Genomic DNA, 20,917 nt, shown 5'->3' on the forward strand with positions numbered 1-20,917 from the left:
AAAAAAAAAAATAATTAAAAATAAAAATATTATTTAATTTTTTATAAAAAAATTAAATTTTTTATATAAAAATTTTTTTTTTTTTTTTTTTTTTTTTTTTTTTTTTTTTTTTTTTTTTTCTTGTTTTTGCAATGAGTAAAATTTAAGATTAATTAATATATATGCTTTTGATTATATTGTAAAAATAATTACATTTTTTCAAAAATATATATCTTCTAATTACAAGTATAATATATTAAATAAATATAATTATACATATACATTTTTTTTTTATTTTATATTATTTCATTTTGCGATAATTATACTTGTTTTCCCCTTTGTTTTGTATTATTAAAAAAAAAAGAAAAAAAAAAAAAAAGAAGAAAAAAAAAAGGAGAAAATATAAAATTCGTTTATATAATACTAATGAAAATATGATTTAATAAGACAAATAATGAAAAAAAAAGTTGATAAATCCGTTACGTAATATAAACAAATAAAAGAATGAAACATTAATATATATATATATATATATATATTACACATAATTAATATTACTTATTTATAATTATGATATATGCATACATTTCTTTATATTACAATTAAATATTCTAAATAATATGTTTTCTTTTTATACATATAGAAAAAAAACAATATCATGGGATGAAGTAACAATAAATGAACAAGATAAAGAAAGAGGTTCAAGGATGAAAATATTAGAGCCTAATACCCCCTTCAATTTTATTTTAATGGTAAAAGTCTTGTATATAATAATGTAACATTATTAGAAGTAACATGTTGTGTGTTTATAAATATAAAATATATATATTTATATTTTATTTATTATTTTTTTCATTATAGGATAGTGCTTCAGAAGATGAAGCATCAAAATATGGGGATGTGAAAGGAAGTAATGAAGAACAAGTAATATTAACATTTAAAAATTTTTTATAATTTTGTGAAATATGATAAACATATATATATATATATATATATATGTATATATGTGTGTGTTAATTTATATATTTCTTTTTCTTTTTCTTTTTCTTTTTTTAAGAATAATATTGCTGATGATTTGATAAATAAATTAAATCAACTTGTAGAAAAGCAAGAAAATAAAGGAGTCTCAAATATTGATTTTAAGGAGAAAAGAAAAATGCATTATAATGAATATAAGATGTTACAAAAATTAAGGTATATATACACATGGACATTTAATATTTTCATTAAAATGAAAAATATATATATATATATATATATGTGTATATATTTTTATTTATTTATATTTTATCTTAATACAGAAAATCGGGAACATTAGAAGATATTGATGAAGAATATAACCCAGATAATAAAGATTCAAATTGTGATAATAGTAATATGAATGAATCCGAAGAATAAGCAACTCAATATATATAAGAATTGTAATTTAATATTGTAATAAAAGAAGAAGAAGAAAAAAAAAAAATTATGTTATGTGTAATTTTTAAACATGTTCTTATTTTATAAGACATATTATATAGGTACTATTAAAATATAAATGTGATTATAAATGACATTATTATAATTTTTTTTAAAAAAAACATAAATATATACATAACATATTATTTAAATTTAGATATATGAATAGTTTTATATACTTTAATAATTATATAGGTGTTTCAAAAGAATTTCCTTGTTACATTGCTTGCAATTTCGTTGTAATTTCTTTATAATTATTTTTATGATTTTTTTTTTTTTTTTTTTTTTTTTTTAATATTTCTGTTTTCATATTTTAGATATTTTTTTCTTTCTATCATTATATTTTATTTTATTTATTTATTTATTTATTTTTTTAAATTAAAAAATATATCATAAAGGTTAACATTTTAAAAATGTACATTGATATATATAAATATAAACATATTAAATATATTTATATATGTATGTATATGTTAATTGTTGTGTCCTTTAATAAATCTTAAATATTTAATGGGCATAGAATAAATTAGGAACCTATTTAAAAAATAAATAAATAATTATCTCACATTAATATCCCATTTTAAATAGAAATATGTATATATGATATATATATATATATATGTTCATTAATTATATTTCTATTTTGCTTGTTCATAAAAAAAAAGGTTATTAAACTGAAGAATTGAATACAGATCATATTTATAATTCCATAAAATAGACACACGAATGTATAATATGCATACATATACAACATATGTATAGTTTCTTTATTCATAAATGAATACCAGTAAAGGAGCATAGAGTCTTATATAAAAATATATTTTACATATATATATAATATATATATATATTAAAAACTTTCTGTTTTTTTTATCTTGAAAATTATTTTATTTAAATAAAGAAAGAATATTTTTTAAATCTTATATTTTATTTAAAAAAAACTTACAGAATATACAATTTTTATATAAATATTATTTGAAATTTTTTTTTTTTTTTTTTGCCCTTACCTCAACAAAATTTTTTTAATATTTAAAAAATATTACATATATATATATATATATATATATATGTTTTATATTTATTTATATTGAAAAGAAATTTGTTTTTTTTTTTTTCTTTTTCTTTTTCTTTTTTTTTTTTATAATAAAAAATAAAGATATCTCAATTTTGATTTATATCATTAAATGAAAAAAAAATAACAAATAAATAAATTAAAAGAAAAAGAAAAGGAACGAAAGCATATATATATATATATATATATATATAAAATAATACAATATAAACAATTACTTTTATTTTTTTCATTTTTTTGTTTTTATATTTTATATTTTTATTTTATTTTGTATTTCCCTACACGTAAAATGAGAAGAAATATTTTATACTAATAATTTATTTAATATATATATATATTTTTAATATGAGAAAACGGTTTCATCAAAAAATTTGTTTCATATATTAAAATATGTATGTATATAATATTTTTTTATTTATTTATATATTTATATATTTATTTTTATTTAATTTTATTTCAATACAGTTTCTAAAGATCTGTTAATCTTAATTTTTTTATGCCATTATGTATATAAATATTTATTTATTTATTTATGATTTGTGTGTTTATTTATTTATTTATTTATTTATTTTTTTTCAGATCATAAATAAATAATAATATAAATTACATATTTTTTATATGTTTAAAAATATATATATATAATATATATATATATATATATATATAAGATGTTCCATAAAATATAATAATATATATATTATGTGTATACATATATAAGTGCTATTGGGTTTAATTTTTGTTTCTTTTATCTTTTCCTTTTCTTTTTCTTTTTTTATTTAAAAAAAATATATAAAGAAGAAAATAATAAAAAAGAACAATGTGCGATGTAGTATTACTTTGTAGGGTTAGTGATGGAATGACTTTGGTCGAAACGAATAGTGAGACAAAAAGTATTGCACATAAATTAGAATTAAAAAAGTTATGTAAAAAATTATACTCTTTTCCAAATTTATCAACTGTTACATCTAACAATTTTAATTACCAGTAAAAAAAAAAAAAAAACAAATTAAATTATTATTATATAATATTAAGATATAGGTTTATATGTTTTGAAAATTTTGTTTTCTATTATTATATTTTTTAAATTTTATCTTTTATATTTATTATTATTATTTTTTTTTTTTTTTTCAGTTTTCTTATTGAAAATGGCATAGCTTATATAGCTGTATTTCCTGTTACGTACCCAAAGAAATTAGCTTTTTTATTTTTGAACGATATTTGTAAACAATTTAATGAAGGTTATTATAAAATAAAATAAAATAAAATACAAATAAAATATGTTATGTATATACAAATATATTATAAATTAAACTACAACGCTTTAACAAAGTTTTATGGGATCATATCTAATTATTACATATATATATATATATATATATATATATATATATATATTAATTTATATTTTATTTATTTTTTACAGAACTTATGATACAATATGGAACGCATTCAATAGATTATCGGTCAATTATAGAGACGATAGAAAAGCCATACTCATTTATTAAATTTGGTAATACAAATATGTAAAATACATTAATATGTTAGCTATCTTCCTTTTTATATTCTTTGTGTTATGATTATTTTATTTATTGTTATTTTATTTTTTTTTTTATAGATAGAAAAATTACAAAAATAAAACAAGAATATAAAGACCCTCGTTCTAATATAGCAATAAAAAAATTAAATGAAAGTTTAAATGAAGTTAGTAGCATTATGAAGAAGAATATAGACGATATATTGATGAGGGGAGAAAATTTAGAAGGTATAGAAAATTAATATATAGAGAATAAAAAGGAAATATGTGTGTACATAAATATAAATATATATATATATATATATATATATGTTTTTTTTTTTTTTTTTTTCTTCGTCTTAGATGTTGGAAGAAAGGCATTTAATCTAAAATATGAATCGGAAAAGGTAAAAATTTAAAAGAACATATATATATATATATATATATGTATGTATATACGTATACTTATTTTTATTATGTCTTTAATTTATATCTGTTTGTATTATTTTTATAGTTTAAGAAGGTTTCCAGGGTATTAAATCTAAAATATGCATTATATCAATATGGAATATTGGCATCAATAGTTATATTTTTTTTTTTAATTATAATTTTTAAAAATTATTTTTAATTATATGTGTATAAATATGCTATATATATATATATATATATATATGTGAATATGTTTCCATTTTTAATTTTTTTTTTTTTTTATTTTATTTTATTTTTCTTTTTGAATGTTTTTGTAATAAAATATAACATTAATATGTATATATATATATGTATTTAATAAATTATAATATATTTGATTTTATAAAAATTAAACTCCTATAAAACTACTTTTTGGTAATAAATAATTTCATAATTTACAATAAACAGTTATATAAAATAATATTATAATTTACAATAGTTATAGCGAGTGTCCGAAAGAAAATTATAGAAATAAAAGTTAAAAGGAGCTCATCAATATACTTAATTTGTGATTGGTTTTTTTATTTTAATAATATATATATATATATTTATTTATTTTATTTTGTGTAATTACATATAAATATATATATATATATATTTATTTAGACATAGAACAAATGGGGAGAAAGTAATAAATATTCTTTTAATATGTTTCTTTTTAGTTGATAAGTAGAAATATTCTTATGATCTCTCTTTTTGTCAAACTGTCTAAATTGGATATATGTAAGTTTTTCTTTTTAATAATATATATATATATATATGTTCAGTTATATTTTTCGTTAATTATTTAAAGACATCATAGTTGTTATATGGAATGATTGTATATATTTCTAAATAAAAAAGAGGATTTATATATACATATATATATATGTGCATTTTTTTTTATATGTATGATTATGAAATTTAGTATTTTTTCTGTTGTAATTTGTTTTGTTATTTTAGCTTATTCAGCTAGCTTAAATAGCCAAAAGGAAAAAAAGAAAAAAAGTGATATACATATCGAAAGCAATAAAATTGATAAAAATATAAAAAAATTCGACTATGGTACATTGAAGAAAAAATTTCACTTAAACGATAAGAATGATAATATAAAGGATGTTAAGAAATATAACGAAATAGAAGAAAATGAAAAAAATAAGCAACCTGAAGGAATATCGTTAAGCTTGAAAAAAACAAATTCTCTTGAAGAAACATTAGAACAAATAAATAATGAATATAATAAATGTATTGATATGATTGAAAAAGAGATTCAGGATAATGTAGATAACAAAGAAAGTTTAAAAGTAAAAAGCGAATTAGAAAAATTATGCGTAATAAAAAAAGAAAAAGATGAAAAAGATGAATATGAGAAATATAAACAGATGAAAGAAAAATCTATGCAAATGAATAGGGATATTGAAAAAGAAGAAAGAAAAAAAATAAATGATGAAATAAAATCTCAATTAGGTATATCTAATAAAATAGAAGTATCAAATGAAGTTTTAAATGAATCATTGTCTGAAATAAAAAATTGCATAAGAAATTATAGAAAAAAATGTCCGCTTAACTGGAAAATAAATGAAGATAATAAAGAATATTGTATGGCACCTGAATCATATAAAGGACCATGTGAAAAAAAATTAATAACTAATTTAGATATAAGTGAAAAAATTAAAATAGAAAAAAAATGTTATATATTTTGGCCATGTGAAAATAATTGTATACAAGATTTCGAAATATCTATATGTCCTTTAGAATGGACAATGGAAAATGAAGAATATTGTATATCCCCTGAAAATTATGTAGGGAATTGTTTGAATAAAATTAATTTCATAAATATGACAAATAAAGAAAAAGCTATTTATTCTAATTTATGTGATGTGAGATGGCCATGTAAAAAAAAATGTGAACATGATTATTCTGTTCTTTGTCCAGATGAATGGATTGAAGGACATGATGGATATTGTTTTCCTACACGTAATTATAAAGGAAATTGTAAAAATAAAATATATTTAAAACATTTAGATAAAATAATGAAGCAGACATATGAACAGAAATGTCAATTCAGTTATCCTTGTATTAATTCATGTGAAAAAAATTATGATGATTTATGTCCTAACTTATGGATATCAATAAATGGAAATGAATGTGCTCCATCTGAATATTATAATGGAAATTGTAAAGAAAATTATATTTTTAAAAAAAAAAATGTTGAAGAAAAGAAAATGTTTGAAAAGATATGTGAAGTATCTTATCCATGTTTCAAAAAATGTAAAAGAAATTATTCTTACAGTTGTCCTATTGGATGGAAAGAAACTTTATCTTTTTGCTTAGCGCCTAATTCATATAAATTCAATTGCAAGAAATTAATAAAAAATGATATGAACGAAAAGGAAAAAAAAGAAATCAGTAAAAAGTGTCACATTTTTTGGCCTTGTGAAAATTATGAAATACTTTTAAAAAAATTAATTTATAATAATATGACAGAGAAAGATTATTTATCGATAGTTAATGGGCCTGTTGATAATACAACAGGTAAAGTCATATATATTTAAAATAAAAAATTTAGGTAATAAAAATGAAACAAATATGTAGTCACATATATAAATATATATAGAAAGGATTAAAGGAAACATAAGAATAAATAAACCTAACGAAACATAATATATATGATATATGATGTCATATGGTATGATATATAGTTGTAACTTTTTTTTTTTTTTATTTCCCCCATAAATAAATATTATATATATATATATATATATATATATATATACATTTAAATTATATATTTAAATTGTTTTTATTTCATATTACAATATTTTTATATTTTTTTGTTTCCTTAAATTTTTATCATGCTCCTTATCAATCATATGTGTATTTATATAAATCATTAAGTAATTTTATATATGATTTAAAAGGTAATGGTGTGTATTAATAAGGAAAAACTTAAAATACAGGAAAATAAATAAATAAATAAATATATATATATATATAATACTAATAAACCGAATAATAAATAAAAAAATTAATAACATCACAATGTTCAGGTTTTTTCTTCTAGTCAGTTCTTTAAATTCCAAAAAATAAAATAAAATAAAATAATAATAATAATAATAAATTAATAAATAATTATATAAAATTACATACTATAAAAGATGCTGTTTTTATATACATATTATGGACATAATAAACCTCAAAAAAAATAATAAAGAGAATTTTTGTTATAATTTATAATATTCACAATTTACATAAAATTATTTAATTTTTTGTATAAAAATAAAACTGTTTCTTTCTTATGACTTTACATATAAAAATATCGCTTGTGATATTTATATATAATATAGTATATAAAAAATATTATAATATAATATATATATATATATTATATATAAGTTCATTATTGTATGTTATTTAAAATTTATATAGTATAATATATTTTTTATATTTATATATATATTATATATATATATATATATATATTATTTTATAAATATATATTTATAGCATATGTTCATTTATCTATTTTCTTAAAAAAAAAAAATCAAAAAAAAAAAAATATACTTTATATTATACAGAATAAAAAAATATATTAATTAAAAAAATGTATAATTAAATATATTATATATCTATTTATATATCCTTAATGTAAATTTTCGTTTTTCCCATTTTTTTTTTCTTTTTTTTGATGAAATTAAAATTCGTCAATATTTATGTATATAAAAATATTATTACTAAAGTTTAACATATATTTTGAAAGATAATAAATAAATAAATAAATAAATAAATAAATAAATAAATATATATATATATATATATATATATATATATGTTATGTTATATACATGTATAGTCTACAATCATATGTAAATATATATGTATTAAATATAATTAATGAAAAATATTAAACATTTGTAATAATATAAGGGAAGAAAAGAAAAACTCCTTTAAAAGATATAAGGTTTTTTTTTTTTTTTTTTTTTTGTATTATCTTATTAAATATAAAAAGATTTATATAATAATAAAATATATATATATATAGGTATATATTTATTAATTCATTTACATTTAATATTAAATATATTTCCAAATGAATATTGCTATTGATGAGTATGGTCAACCCTTTGTTATATTAAGGGAAGAAGAAAAGAAACGAATTAAAGGAATTGAGGCACATAAGAGTAACATATTAGCAGCTAAGGTAGTAGCTGATATATTGAAAAGTTCTATAGGGCCAAGAGGTATGGATAAAATAATAGTAAGTGAAGATAATAATGTAACTGTTACAAATGACGGAGCAACTATACTAGAGAAAATCGATGTACAACATGAATGTGCAAAATTATTAGTAGAATTATCAAAAAGTCAAGATAATGAAATTGGAGATGGTACTACAGGAGTAGTTATTATAGCAGGTGTATTATTAGAAGAAGCTTATGCATTAATTGATAAAGGAATACATCCTTTAAGAATAGCTGATGGATTTGAGAATGCTTGTAATATTGCATTAAAAGTTATAGAAGAGATTGCTTTAACAGTAGATATTGAAGAAAATGATCATAAAATATTAAAGAAACTAGCTAAAACCTCTTTAAGTTCAAAAATAGTATCAAGTAAAAAAGATTTATTATCAAATATTGTTGTAGATGCTGTTTTATCAGTAGCAGATATGGAAAGAAAAGATGTTCGTTTTGATTTAATAAAGATAGAAGGCAAAACTGGAGGATTATTAGAAGAATCAACTTTAATAAAAGGGATTGTTTTAAATAAAGAATTATCTCATTCTCAAATGATTAAAGAAGTTCGTAATGCAAAAATTGCTATTTTAACATGTCCATTTGAACCACCTAAACCCAAAATAAAACATAAATTAAATATAACCAATGTAGAAGCATATAGAGATTTACAAGCTATAGAAAAGAAATATTTCTATGATATGGTAGATTCTCTTAAAAAAGCAGGAGCAAATTTTGTTATATGCCAATGGGGTTTTGACGATGAAGCCAATTATTTATTATTAAAAGAAAATATCCCAGCTATCAGATGGGTTGGAGGTGTTGAAATGGAATTAATAGCTATTGCTACAGGTGGAAAAATTATACCAAGATTTGAAGATATTGATGAATCTAAATTAGGTAAAGCAGATTTAATTAGAGAAATTAGTCATGGAACCGTAAATAATCCTATGGTCTATATTGAAGGTTGTTCTAATACTAAAGCAATAACCATTTTATTAAGAGGAGGTAATCAAATGATGATTGAAGAATGTGAAAGAAGTGTTCATGATGCTCTTTGTTCTGTTCGTAATTTAATTAGAGATAACCGTATTTTACCAGGTGGAGGTTCAAGCGAAATATATGCTGCTCTAGAAATAGAAAAAGTTGCTGATAAATGTAAAGGTATAGAACAATATGCTATCAGAGCATTTGGTAATGCATTATTATCTATACCTATCAACTTATGTAATAATATGGGTCTAAATAGTATTGATATTATTTCAGAAATTAAAACCAAAATTATTCAAGACAAAACAAAAAATCTAGGTATCGATTGTCTAAATTATAAAGTAGATGATATGATTGAAAGAGGAATATTTGAAACTTTTAATTCTAAATATAACCAATTTTCTTTGGCGACACAAGTTGTTAAAATGATATTAAAAATTGACGATGTTATAGCTCCAAACGACTTCAATTAAAAATATATGTTATACATATATATATATATATATATATATATATATATATATTTATTTATTTATTATTTTCTCATTTTTTATTTACATTTGACACATAATTCTATTACACATTGTTAAATTAAAAAAAAGAAAAAAAAAAAAAAAATTACCTAATTAATTATTTTTTAACACAACAACATTATATAATGCAACTTCATTATATTTTTATTATGAACTTAAAAACTTATGTATATATGTTAATTCATTAAATAAATTTTTTATGCATTATAAAAAAAAAAAAAAAAAAAAAACATATAGATATATTTTTTTTTTTAGATATATAAATTATTACAAATAAATATCTCATATTTATGTTAACATAATTATTTCCCCAATGAACTATTTATATATATATATATATATATATATATATATATATATATATAACAATTTTAAATATTTTATATCCATGAAATTTTTATATATTACAAGAATAATTAAACTTATGTAAGTATTTATTTCCTTTAAAAAAAATTATTTCATTTTTTTATAAGCGTTATAATTATTTATGCATTTATGTTTTTATTTTCAAATAAAGAATTTTTTTTTTTTTTTTTTTAAAGTTTATATATATATATGTGTGTGTATGTAGGTTAAGAATAATTCTTATGAAAAAAAAAAAAAAAAATTATGAGAAACAAAAATATTATATATATATATATATATATATATTTATATTTATGTAATTTTAAAATGTTTAAAAGATATGATTATATAGTTACATGATTACATGATTATATGATTATATGATTATATTATTATATAATTCTATTTATGTATCGTGTAAAAATAAAAAATACATATATATATATATATATATATATATATATATATATATATTTATATATATACCATTTAGTGCTTAGTTATTAAACTAATAACATTCTACTTCTTAATAAATTTCTACAATTTTGCTTGTTCGTAGAAGAACAGTGAGTCATTTCTACAATTCGATTTGAAGATTTCTTAGCACGATATTCAGTTATTATACTATTTGCATTAATACGTGGATAATTTATTGTATTCAAAGGTAATGTTTGTTGTTCATAGGGTAAGATGATGTTGTTACTACGACTGTTATCTTTTTCTATGGAGGTTCCTAACCAATTCTTATTATTTATATTATAATCATCATTTTTGGATTTTATTTTTACTATATTCTTCATAATTGTGATCTGATATTTTCCTTTTTTAACTTTGCTATAAGATAATAAAATAATATTTTTCACTAACATTGGTTCCATTTCATTTCCATAAATATCCTTTCCTATGAAATTATTATCATCTATTACTTCAATTTCATATTCTCCTACTTCTAAATTATGAGCAACTATCTTGATTTTCTGAGATTTTTCAAAACTTTCATCTTGTTCTCCATCTAAATATTTTAAAACTATATAATAGTATTCTTCCCCTATTATCTCATCAGCAGTACTTATATGGATTATTTCTGGATATGTATGAACATCTACATAATATCTTAATTCTCTATTATCGTCCAAGAACCAGGCATTATCTATTATTGTTTTGATATAATCATTTTTTATTTGTGGTCCACTTATGATAGATGGATAATAAAAACCATTCAAGACTTGTACACTATACCTTCCATTTTTTATATCATCTAACTTTCCTTCTATAATTTTTTTGAATGAACATGTTTCGCCATTTCCGTTATCCAATAAGTACACGTAAGATCTGAAAAAGGTTTTCTGCTTCTTTGGTTCGACAACACTTGGTGATATTACATCCTTTTTATCTTCTTCTTCTTCCTTTTCTTCCTTTTCTTCCTTTTCTTCCTTTTCTTCCTTTTCCTCCTTTTCATTTTCCTTATAACATATATTTTTTCCTTCCAATATTGCGTACACACGTTCAATAACTATTTCATATGCATCATCTGATAAATTTGTCCCACTCAATTTGATAATATCCTCTATGGCAGTCTCTTTTAAGTCAGTTTTATCATCACTACTAAAATCGTCCATAATATATTTTCCGTCCTTCACCGTTATGTAGTATACTCCTGGTTTCATAAAATAATTATGAACTATAACCATTTCATTCACTTTATTCGTGCCTACATTTTCTAGATGCGTATTTGTTATTAGCATACGATATCCTACGTTATTTGTTGCATGCTCTTTATCTAACTCTTCAAAAAAAGAATTATCTCGAATGGTTATTATATCATGTATACCATAATTAATCATATCGTCTATTTTCTCTTTAGAAATTTGAACATAATATAAACCATTTTGTGGTTTAGCATATAATAATTTCATTAAATCGGAAAAATACTTTTCTTCATCCTCCTTAAATAAATCAACGTTGTAAACTGAAGAAGCAACTCCACCTACACCAAGTGGTTTATAAATCTTACCATCTATTATTATTATAGAATGTGTTGAATTATAAAGATTTTTCTTTGACACAAAATGTATTATTTTATTATCAATAGGATTTGGTATATTTCCTTGCATTGATCTATTTACTGAAAGATAATATCCTTTTTCATCTTTATCAGTTTTGTTATATAATATATCGTCTTTTCTTTTTTCCTTTTCATCATATTTTTTTCTATCCATAACTTTTATGTAATACATTCCTCCAGTATGTTCTTTAGTAGGTATACTCCATGCTTTGTTTATACATTTTTTAAGTATTTCATCATTTTCTTGTGCTGCACTATTTCTTATAGGTTGAATGATATACTCTCCATTTATCATATGTATTTTATACCTTCCATTTTTTATTTTATTAACACTTTCAAATTCTATAATTTTTTTAAATTGTGACAAACCAGTTTTATCACCAGCAGTTATATTTTCAATAATACATACATAAGAGGTAGGTGGTAACAAAGTGTTTGATGGTGTTAAACTATCTGATGATATAATATCTGTTAAACCATTTATGATGAAATTTTCATATGATTTAATTTCTTTATCTAAATGTATACGTTTTTCAATTTTCAATTCATATATACCATCTTTTATTGTATCCTTGTCAATTAAATGAGAACCCTCTTCAATCATACGCTTAAGAAAAGATTCTTCTAATATACATTCTCCTTCGATACAAGTTCCAAAAAATTTTCCATCTACAACTTGTACATTACATGTACTGGAACTTAAATTATTAGTCAACAAAATGTAGGAATTTCTAAATAATTCACCCGATGTGCTACTATTTTGAGGAAGTTGACTGATATTAATTAAACAGTCCACTTTTCTAATATAACTGATTTGTGGAATGACAACTTTTTGTTCATTTTTTTGTATATTTTCATTCTTATCAATTATTGATAAAACTTTTGGGATATCAAGAATATGTGTATTTTTTCTTATTTTCTCAATATTCAAATCAATATTAAAGTCTCTTTTTCTTACATCCATTTTTATAATTTTTTTCCTATGTTCGTTATAGTCCATTCCATTTTTATCTACACGAACTACATGCATATTCTTTTCAGGGTTTATAGAACGAATATTATCCATTATATCTACATTCTCTAAAATATTCACATAATAATCTCCATTTATTAATGATACTTTCTTAAGAATATTTTTGTATATGACATCAAAGATATTTCTAGTTAACAATACATCTACATTTCGGTCTATCATATATTCTGTTCCTATAACTCTTAAAGACATTTGGCCTTCATGAATAACACATTTTGTAAATACAACAAAATAAAAATTTTCTTTTGGTAGATTTTCTTTACTTGGGTCAGCACATTCTATGATGAATAAAAATGGATTCCATTTTTCTTTTTTATCACCACTTATTGGTTTCACAACAATTTCGGGTTCTTTCTCCTTTTCAGGCAAAGCATTATTACTACTACTATTATTACTACTACTATTACTACTACTATTATTACTACTACTATTATTATTATTGATATTATCATTATTATTATTATTATTATTATTACCGTTGGTGTTGTTTTTATCTCCGGACACAACACTTTCGTCAACCAAACATACCACAAACTCATTATTAAATATATCCCTTATTATCACCCTTATTAATTCATAACTCTTAATAAATTCTAAACCATATACTGTGCACACCTTATTATCTTCTTCCAACTTATTATGTACTAATGACAAATCTATTGTGTTACTTTTAAATATACTTCTACTAAATGGAATGTTGATATACTCCAAATGTTTTAATTTTCTTGGATATTTATAAGACATATAATCATCAATTATATGTGTGCTCATATTATACAAATACGATTTTAAAGTAAATATTGGTTTGACCACCATATAAGGGTTTTCATCTAATTTAATTGAATCTGAACATACATATATTAAATATTTAACAAGACTATCATTTTTAGTATCTTCTTTATTTATATTCTTTACTTGTATAGATATCTTTTCCTCATCAATAGGTAATAAAATGTTATTATTCTTTACCTCATATACTGGCCTTACTGGCATGGGCTCAAGGATTTGACGAGTTATTTCACCATCCTTTTCATATTGAATAAAATAATTATTAAATTCATATAATCCATTTTTCAAATATTTCACGAACACATTTTTACAAACGAAATAAATGGAATAAGGCTCCAAATTAAAATCTTTTACAAAAGAATTATCATAATTTTTACGAGGATAACAATTTAAGATTAACTGATTTTTATTATCTAAGGAATTACCTATTATACGTATATAAGAAACTTCTTCCACTGATGAAAAATTATATGGGGACAAAACAAGAATGGCACTCAAGTATTTCTCTTTCATATAATTTTGACCCTCATATAAAAATACATTATTAAATGAAAAATGTGAATCTGGTTTTTTCTTTATATAAATCTCTTCCTTATCTGTATAGGTAAAACTTGGATAATGATATGTTAAAATATTATGAGGCAATTCTAAATAGCCTCTGTTTGTAAAAAAAGAATTGTTACATCCATCATTATTATAAATATAATCTTCCATATAATGTTGTACATCCCATAATTCTCTTATCAACAGTTCATCTTTTGATGTAGGTATTATATATTTTATTATATTCGTGTATAACTTTGTATTAAATAACACCAAAGATTCTTTCATATTTTCGACATTATTTAACATTTCTCTATTGATATATATCATATTGTCTTTTATGATAATCATATTATTATTTTTATTTACATCTTTCAATTCATTTATTTCTAAATATATCGATGATTCTTTTAAAGCAGATATAACTTGAGGTGGTATAGATACGAAATAATAAATTAACGTCTTCAATTCATCTCTTGTCAATGTATCAAAAAATTGCTTGTTCAACGTATAAGGTAATATATTACTTTGTAAATCACCAAACAGATTTGCCAAATCGTTTTTTTTAAAATGACATATTTCTATGATTTCTTTAAATATCGCACCTCTATTTATACAATAATAATTATCATACCATATGTTAGATATTAAAGAATTTTTATCATTCATTAAATGTAATTGATTATTATTCAGATATAATGTGCCACAAGTATTTAAACTATACGTTCCAACAGAAGTAGCCACCTCGTGAACTATCATTTGGACTGTGCTATATATATCTGGATGCATAACCTTTCCTCCTAATTTTATATTATATCTATTAGATATTATACTTGCATAATTATTTATCACATGAGAGAGTACTTCATTTTTTGTAAATAAAATGTCCTTTCTTTGATTATTCTCTAAATAAGATACATAAAATGGAGAATAATGTACATTATAAGAAAATTCTGGATAATTATCACACACCTGTAACCCATTATTATAATGATTACATGTAAGCCTTTTATTATAATATGTCTCAAAGGTTCTAATTCTTTCATTGTTTGGGTCTTCATTATCTATTAATAATAATAAATTAAATGGATGAACAAAAAATGTTTGATATTCGACATTCAATTCTTTAACTACTTTATCTCCTTTTTTAGATACAAAAATGATTTTCTCTAACATGAAAATGGAATTATTATTTAGTATATCTAAATAGGTATTAAATATTATTTCTGACTTCCTATAATTTACAGGTTCACCTGCATGTACCAATAAAAACCTTTTCATTTCTAAAGTTTCCTTTTTATTTGATTTTCCAACAAAAGGGTATGATAAATTTCTGTATAAAAAGTATACCATATAATCCATATTATTATCACTCTGTTCTTGTATCTTTATAATATTATCAAGTAATGTTCTGTTCATGGTTATAGTTACTAATATCCCATTATTATCAGCAGCTGTAAAAAAATTACTTATAACATTTTCATTATGATCAATCATATCTAAGTTTATACATTCCATATATGCATGTTCACTTGGTATCATTTTTGATATATATCCAGATTTTGACATTATTAATTGTATTATATCTAATATCTCATCCTCTCCATATTCACATATATCAATAGATTCTATAGGTCTTTCTAACAATTTCTGTATTATATTATTTGCCTTAGTTATCATGTCTCTATTATCTGAAGGTATATATACTTCACTGTCATTACTAATATATTTATATAAAATAAAATATTTAAGGGCATTTTCTACTTCATCCACAAAATTAGAACAACATAGAATTTTCTTTTTTATCAATAATACATCCAATTGTGACATATGATACATCATTTGGTTGATATCATGTTGTTTATTATTATATTTGAACTCATCTACATATACGAAATATTTTATATCAGCAAAGGGAGTTGTGTAATTATAATTATCATTTGTCGACGTTGTACTTGAATTATTATTTATATATTGCGGACTTAACTTATATGAAGATGTTAATTCTACTATATATGCTGCCAATAATGATATCTCGTTTAATAATTCTTCAAAAGAGGTCGTGTGCCTATCAATAGATATACCAAATTTTTCTTTTAATAATTCGTGCACAGTTTCTATATTCTCTTTATCTTGTTTTGGTAATTGACCTATATTACTGATAACATTAGAATCTATTAAACGTATTCCAGTTAAATCATAAAAGAATGTATAAAAGTCATAATTATTAAACAAATATGCTACTTTAAACATCAAAATGTAAACATTAGAATAATATTTATTAGGATATTTCAAATTCTTATGAGCATAAAGCAAATTCTGATTATATTCATCAATACTAACATTCAATTTGTATACCTTAATAGGCTTTGATGGGATTCCATGAGATTCATATATTCTCATTTCAACTAAATCAAACACATCTAATGACCCTTTATCACGTTTATAAAAATTTAAATATATCTTATTCTTATTATTGCCTATGAAATATTTACCCATTTTACCTTTCAATAATACTTCTATTATCATATTTATTGCCTCACAATTTAATGAGCCATTCACTAATATATTGAACTTGTTCATTAAATATGCATATGCACCTAAACATTCATAAGTATAAGGAGATACGTTCACAAATGGGTTTTGATTTGAAGACATAGATGGTACTGATGGTATGACAGATATGCTTTCATTATATACCCCTTCCTCTTTCTCATCATAAAAGTATATATAATCATTCATAAATTTCATATACACATTCTTCTTTATCTTATTATAATTTACATTAATTTGACCAAAGGGATATAATGATATATCATCATTCTTGGATGTTTGCACATGTATGTTTAATTCATTGTTATATATTAACTCATTATATATTTTTATATTATATTCATTTAATTCTAATAATGATTCATAATTATAAAAATTGTCATCATCATCATCACCACCATCAACCGAATTATGCGATGCGTTCCTCACAGAAGAATTAAACATTATTTTCTCACGACTAGAATGCATCATATTATTGTGCATATTTGTATACAAACTGTTACTATAATGGGTTAAAATATGTTCCTCCTTATGAGAACTCAAATTTGATGTATATTCAACTTGTAACATTTCTTCGTGTCTTTCATTAAAATTGGTTAAGAAAGAAAGTTTTAAATTACCATGTAAATCCTTTATAGCATTTGGTACTTCCGTATTATTAATCAACACTTTAGATGTTATAAGGAGACAACGATTTATATATTCCTTACATACCTTATCATTATAATTAATAGGGAGAAATATATTTGGTATTATAGGTACATGAGGTATCAAAACACAATAATACGATTCTGTTATTTCAGTATGCGTTTCATCCGTTAATACTATTTCAGGATATGGATTGATACTTAACGTATGTACTCTCAATAATCTAGTATCAAATATATATGAAAATGTATACTCAGGAAAACATATAGTAGATAATCCATTATTATTCTCTATACATATTTTACTTATAGCTATATAATCATAATTGTCTTCTATTACTATTGGCTCTGTGTTGGTACAATTCTCGATACAATTTATTGAAAATGATATTTTTTTTAATTCAAAATCTACAAATGTTTCTGTTCTATCACTTTTACGTCCAACTACTACGATACTTATGACACTGTTATTATTTACATATTTTGGTACAAACTTTTTTAATGTATCTACATTTTTTTTATCTAAATGTGCATGTACATATACAGAATATGCAAATATTTCATTATATACAAGCTCAATACTGACTTCATCAAATAAGGTTTTGTTCGTTATATGTTGTTTAATCATAATATCATCAGATAAATGAAATTCTTGATAATATAAAGTCATGTTACAATCTAATTCATATGTATAATACATTGTAGATATGTTAGAATAACTATTAGCAATTCTCATAATGTAACATTTATTTTTTAATGAACTTTTTAATTTATTATTTATATATATACTAAATTCACGAGCTATAGATTCTAATATTATTAAACATATTTCTGTTGATGATTCTCTTAGTATTAATTGATTATTTACTATTTGTGCATATACATTTGTACCATACTCTGAAATAAAATCTTTCTCTTTTTTAATTACAACATTATTGTTTAATCCAATAGTTTCTACATTAAATTCGAAATTCAATGAATTTAATAAGACTGCTAATTCTAAGGCATATATTCCGTTATGTAGTTGATTCATATCTGCACTACCATCTGGTAAATACAAACCAGTAGTATAATATAACATTTTTTCATTTGATATGTTATTATATTGTGCATATAATTGAAATAAAATTCTGAACATGTGCACATATTCCATTCTATTGTACATATTATTTTTATATATATATTTGGCTTTTGAAAGAATACGATGAGTATTGATTTTAATTAAACTTCCTCGAACAGTACCTCTAGGTATATAATAACTATTGTCATACATTAAGGGAAGGTTTATATTTTGATTATTAATAATTTGTATTAGTTGATCACTGTCTTTTTGTTCGAATGAGATCATTATAGCATTCTTAAATTTTATATTCTCATCACTAACATTTTTGTTCATACTTAATTTATTCATAAATTTATTTACTAAATATACATGATAACAATGAACATTTGACGACGTAATATCATAATGAATATTATATTTCTCTGAATGAGTCATAATAACTCCAGAACATGGAGATACCAATTCATGATAATTTTCATATAATGTTTGATAATTTTCAATAGTACTAGAACTTATTTCAGAATGGAAAAATAAAAATTTGTTAAATAAGTTTTGTCCATTAACAAATGATTTTTGAGGATATGTTAATCTATTTTTCTTGTCACTTTTAGTTTTATGTATAATATTATTTTCCATATTATTCAAACTTATTTCTCTTGTAAAATCATCACATGATCTGCAATGACATCCTTTTCCAATATCATAATCTTGGTTATATATTAAGTCTGACACTTCTATAATAATATTATAGTTTAATGAGGGAATATTTTTAAACGAGAAATATACATCTCTATGCTTGTTAAATTTCCCCATTAAAGTATGTACTGATATGATATCACTTTTTTCCTTTTGAACTAACATAATCTTGACACTATGTCCACTTATTCCATCTTTCACAAGGATATTGTAGTCAGTAGTTTCACATATATTTTCATAATCAATTACACATGTATTCCCAAAGGAATAAATATCCAAAGTGTATCTCTTTTGCTTAGGTAACAATTTGGATTTCTTTAAATTCCTTGAATTATAATTGTTAATAGGATCTAATTGAACCTCACCAACACCAGAAGAGAATACAATGCCTATAAGGCAAGCAAATAAAATATTATATATATTAAAAATATGCATTTTACATAAATTAAAAAATATAAAATTAAAAAAAAAAAAAAAAATATATATATATATATATATATATTATTATATATATATATATATTTATTTATTTATTTAAATATATAAGTACTTAATTATATCTTTAAAATCTTCTACAAAGATATGATGTTTAAAAATAATTAAAGTCAAAATATATAAAAAAAAATTTTTTAATATATAAATAAATATATTATTAAAAAAAAAATTATTAAAATAATATATGTTTTTATATTATTAAAAGTAGTTTAACCTATATTTAAATATTTATTTTGGGGAATATATCGTATATATATATAATTTTTCTTTTAAATAAAGGTTAAATAGGTGTAATTTTTTGCTATAATTTTTCAAAAATAATCATTTTTTATAATATTAAGCCTTTATTTTTATAGTATTTTTAGTTGTTTCTATTATTTATTATTTTTTTTCAGTTAGCCAAAAAGATAATTTTTGTCTATTGCAGCATAATTTTTTTTTTTTTTCCTATTTTAGGTAGC

The 20,917-nt window shown here is 20.9% G+C and overlaps 5 protein-coding genes across 5 annotated transcripts; 4 read left to right on the plus strand and 1 right to left on the minus strand.

The window, feature by feature from the left end:
- Window positions 1-433: 433 nt before the first annotated feature.
- Window positions 434-1,377, plus strand: PGSY75_0320000 (protein phosphatase inhibitor 2; the record flags this gene model as incomplete). The annotated part of the gene is made up of 5 exons (XM_018784052.1): window positions 434-462; window positions 623-731; window positions 841-903; window positions 1,037-1,173; window positions 1,281-1,377. The coding sequence occupies 5 exons, from the start codon at window positions 434-436 to the stop codon at window positions 1,375-1,377; spliced, it is 435 nt and encodes a 144-aa protein (XP_018643635.1).
- A 1,949-nt stretch (window positions 1,378-3,326) lies between these two features.
- Window positions 3,327-4,650, plus strand: PGSY75_0320100 (SNARE protein; the record flags this gene model as incomplete). Its single annotated transcript, XM_018784053.1, has 6 exons — window positions 3,327-3,493; window positions 3,641-3,747; window positions 3,933-4,019; window positions 4,125-4,271; window positions 4,386-4,429; window positions 4,537-4,650. 6 exons carry the CDS (start codon window positions 3,327-3,329, stop codon window positions 4,648-4,650), a joined length of 666 nt encoding a protein of 221 aa, XP_018643636.1.
- A 736-nt stretch (window positions 4,651-5,386) lies between these two features.
- On the plus strand, window positions 5,387-7,024 carry PGSY75_0320200 (CPW-WPC family protein; the record flags this gene model as incomplete). Its single annotated transcript, XM_018784054.1, has 1 exon — window positions 5,387-7,024. The coding sequence occupies one exon, from the start codon at window positions 5,387-5,389 to the stop codon at window positions 7,022-7,024; it is 1,638 nt and encodes a 545-aa protein (XP_018643637.1).
- A 1,535-nt stretch (window positions 7,025-8,559) lies between these two features.
- Window positions 8,560-10,167, plus strand: PGSY75_0320300 (putative T-complex protein 1 epsilon subunit; the record flags this gene model as incomplete). Its single annotated transcript, XM_018784055.1, has 1 exon — window positions 8,560-10,167. The coding sequence occupies one exon, from the start codon at window positions 8,560-8,562 to the stop codon at window positions 10,165-10,167; it is 1,608 nt and encodes a 535-aa protein (XP_018643638.1).
- Window positions 10,168-11,075: 908 nt separating this feature from the next.
- Window positions 11,076-20,396, minus strand: PGSY75_0320400 (oocyst capsule protein; the record flags this gene model as incomplete). The annotated part of the gene is made up of 1 exon (XM_018784056.1): window positions 11,076-20,396. The coding sequence occupies one exon, from the start codon at window positions 20,394-20,396 to the stop codon at window positions 11,076-11,078; it is 9,321 nt and encodes a 3,106-aa protein (XP_018643639.1).
- Window positions 20,397-20,917: the final 521 nt, after the last annotated feature.

This window comes from Plasmodium gaboni, chromosome 3, assembly GCF_001602025.1.
Source record: "Plasmodium gaboni strain SY75 chromosome 3, whole genome shotgun sequence".
In the NCBI taxonomy this organism is placed as follows: Eukaryota; Apicomplexa; class Aconoidasida; order Haemosporida; family Plasmodiidae; genus Plasmodium; species Plasmodium gaboni.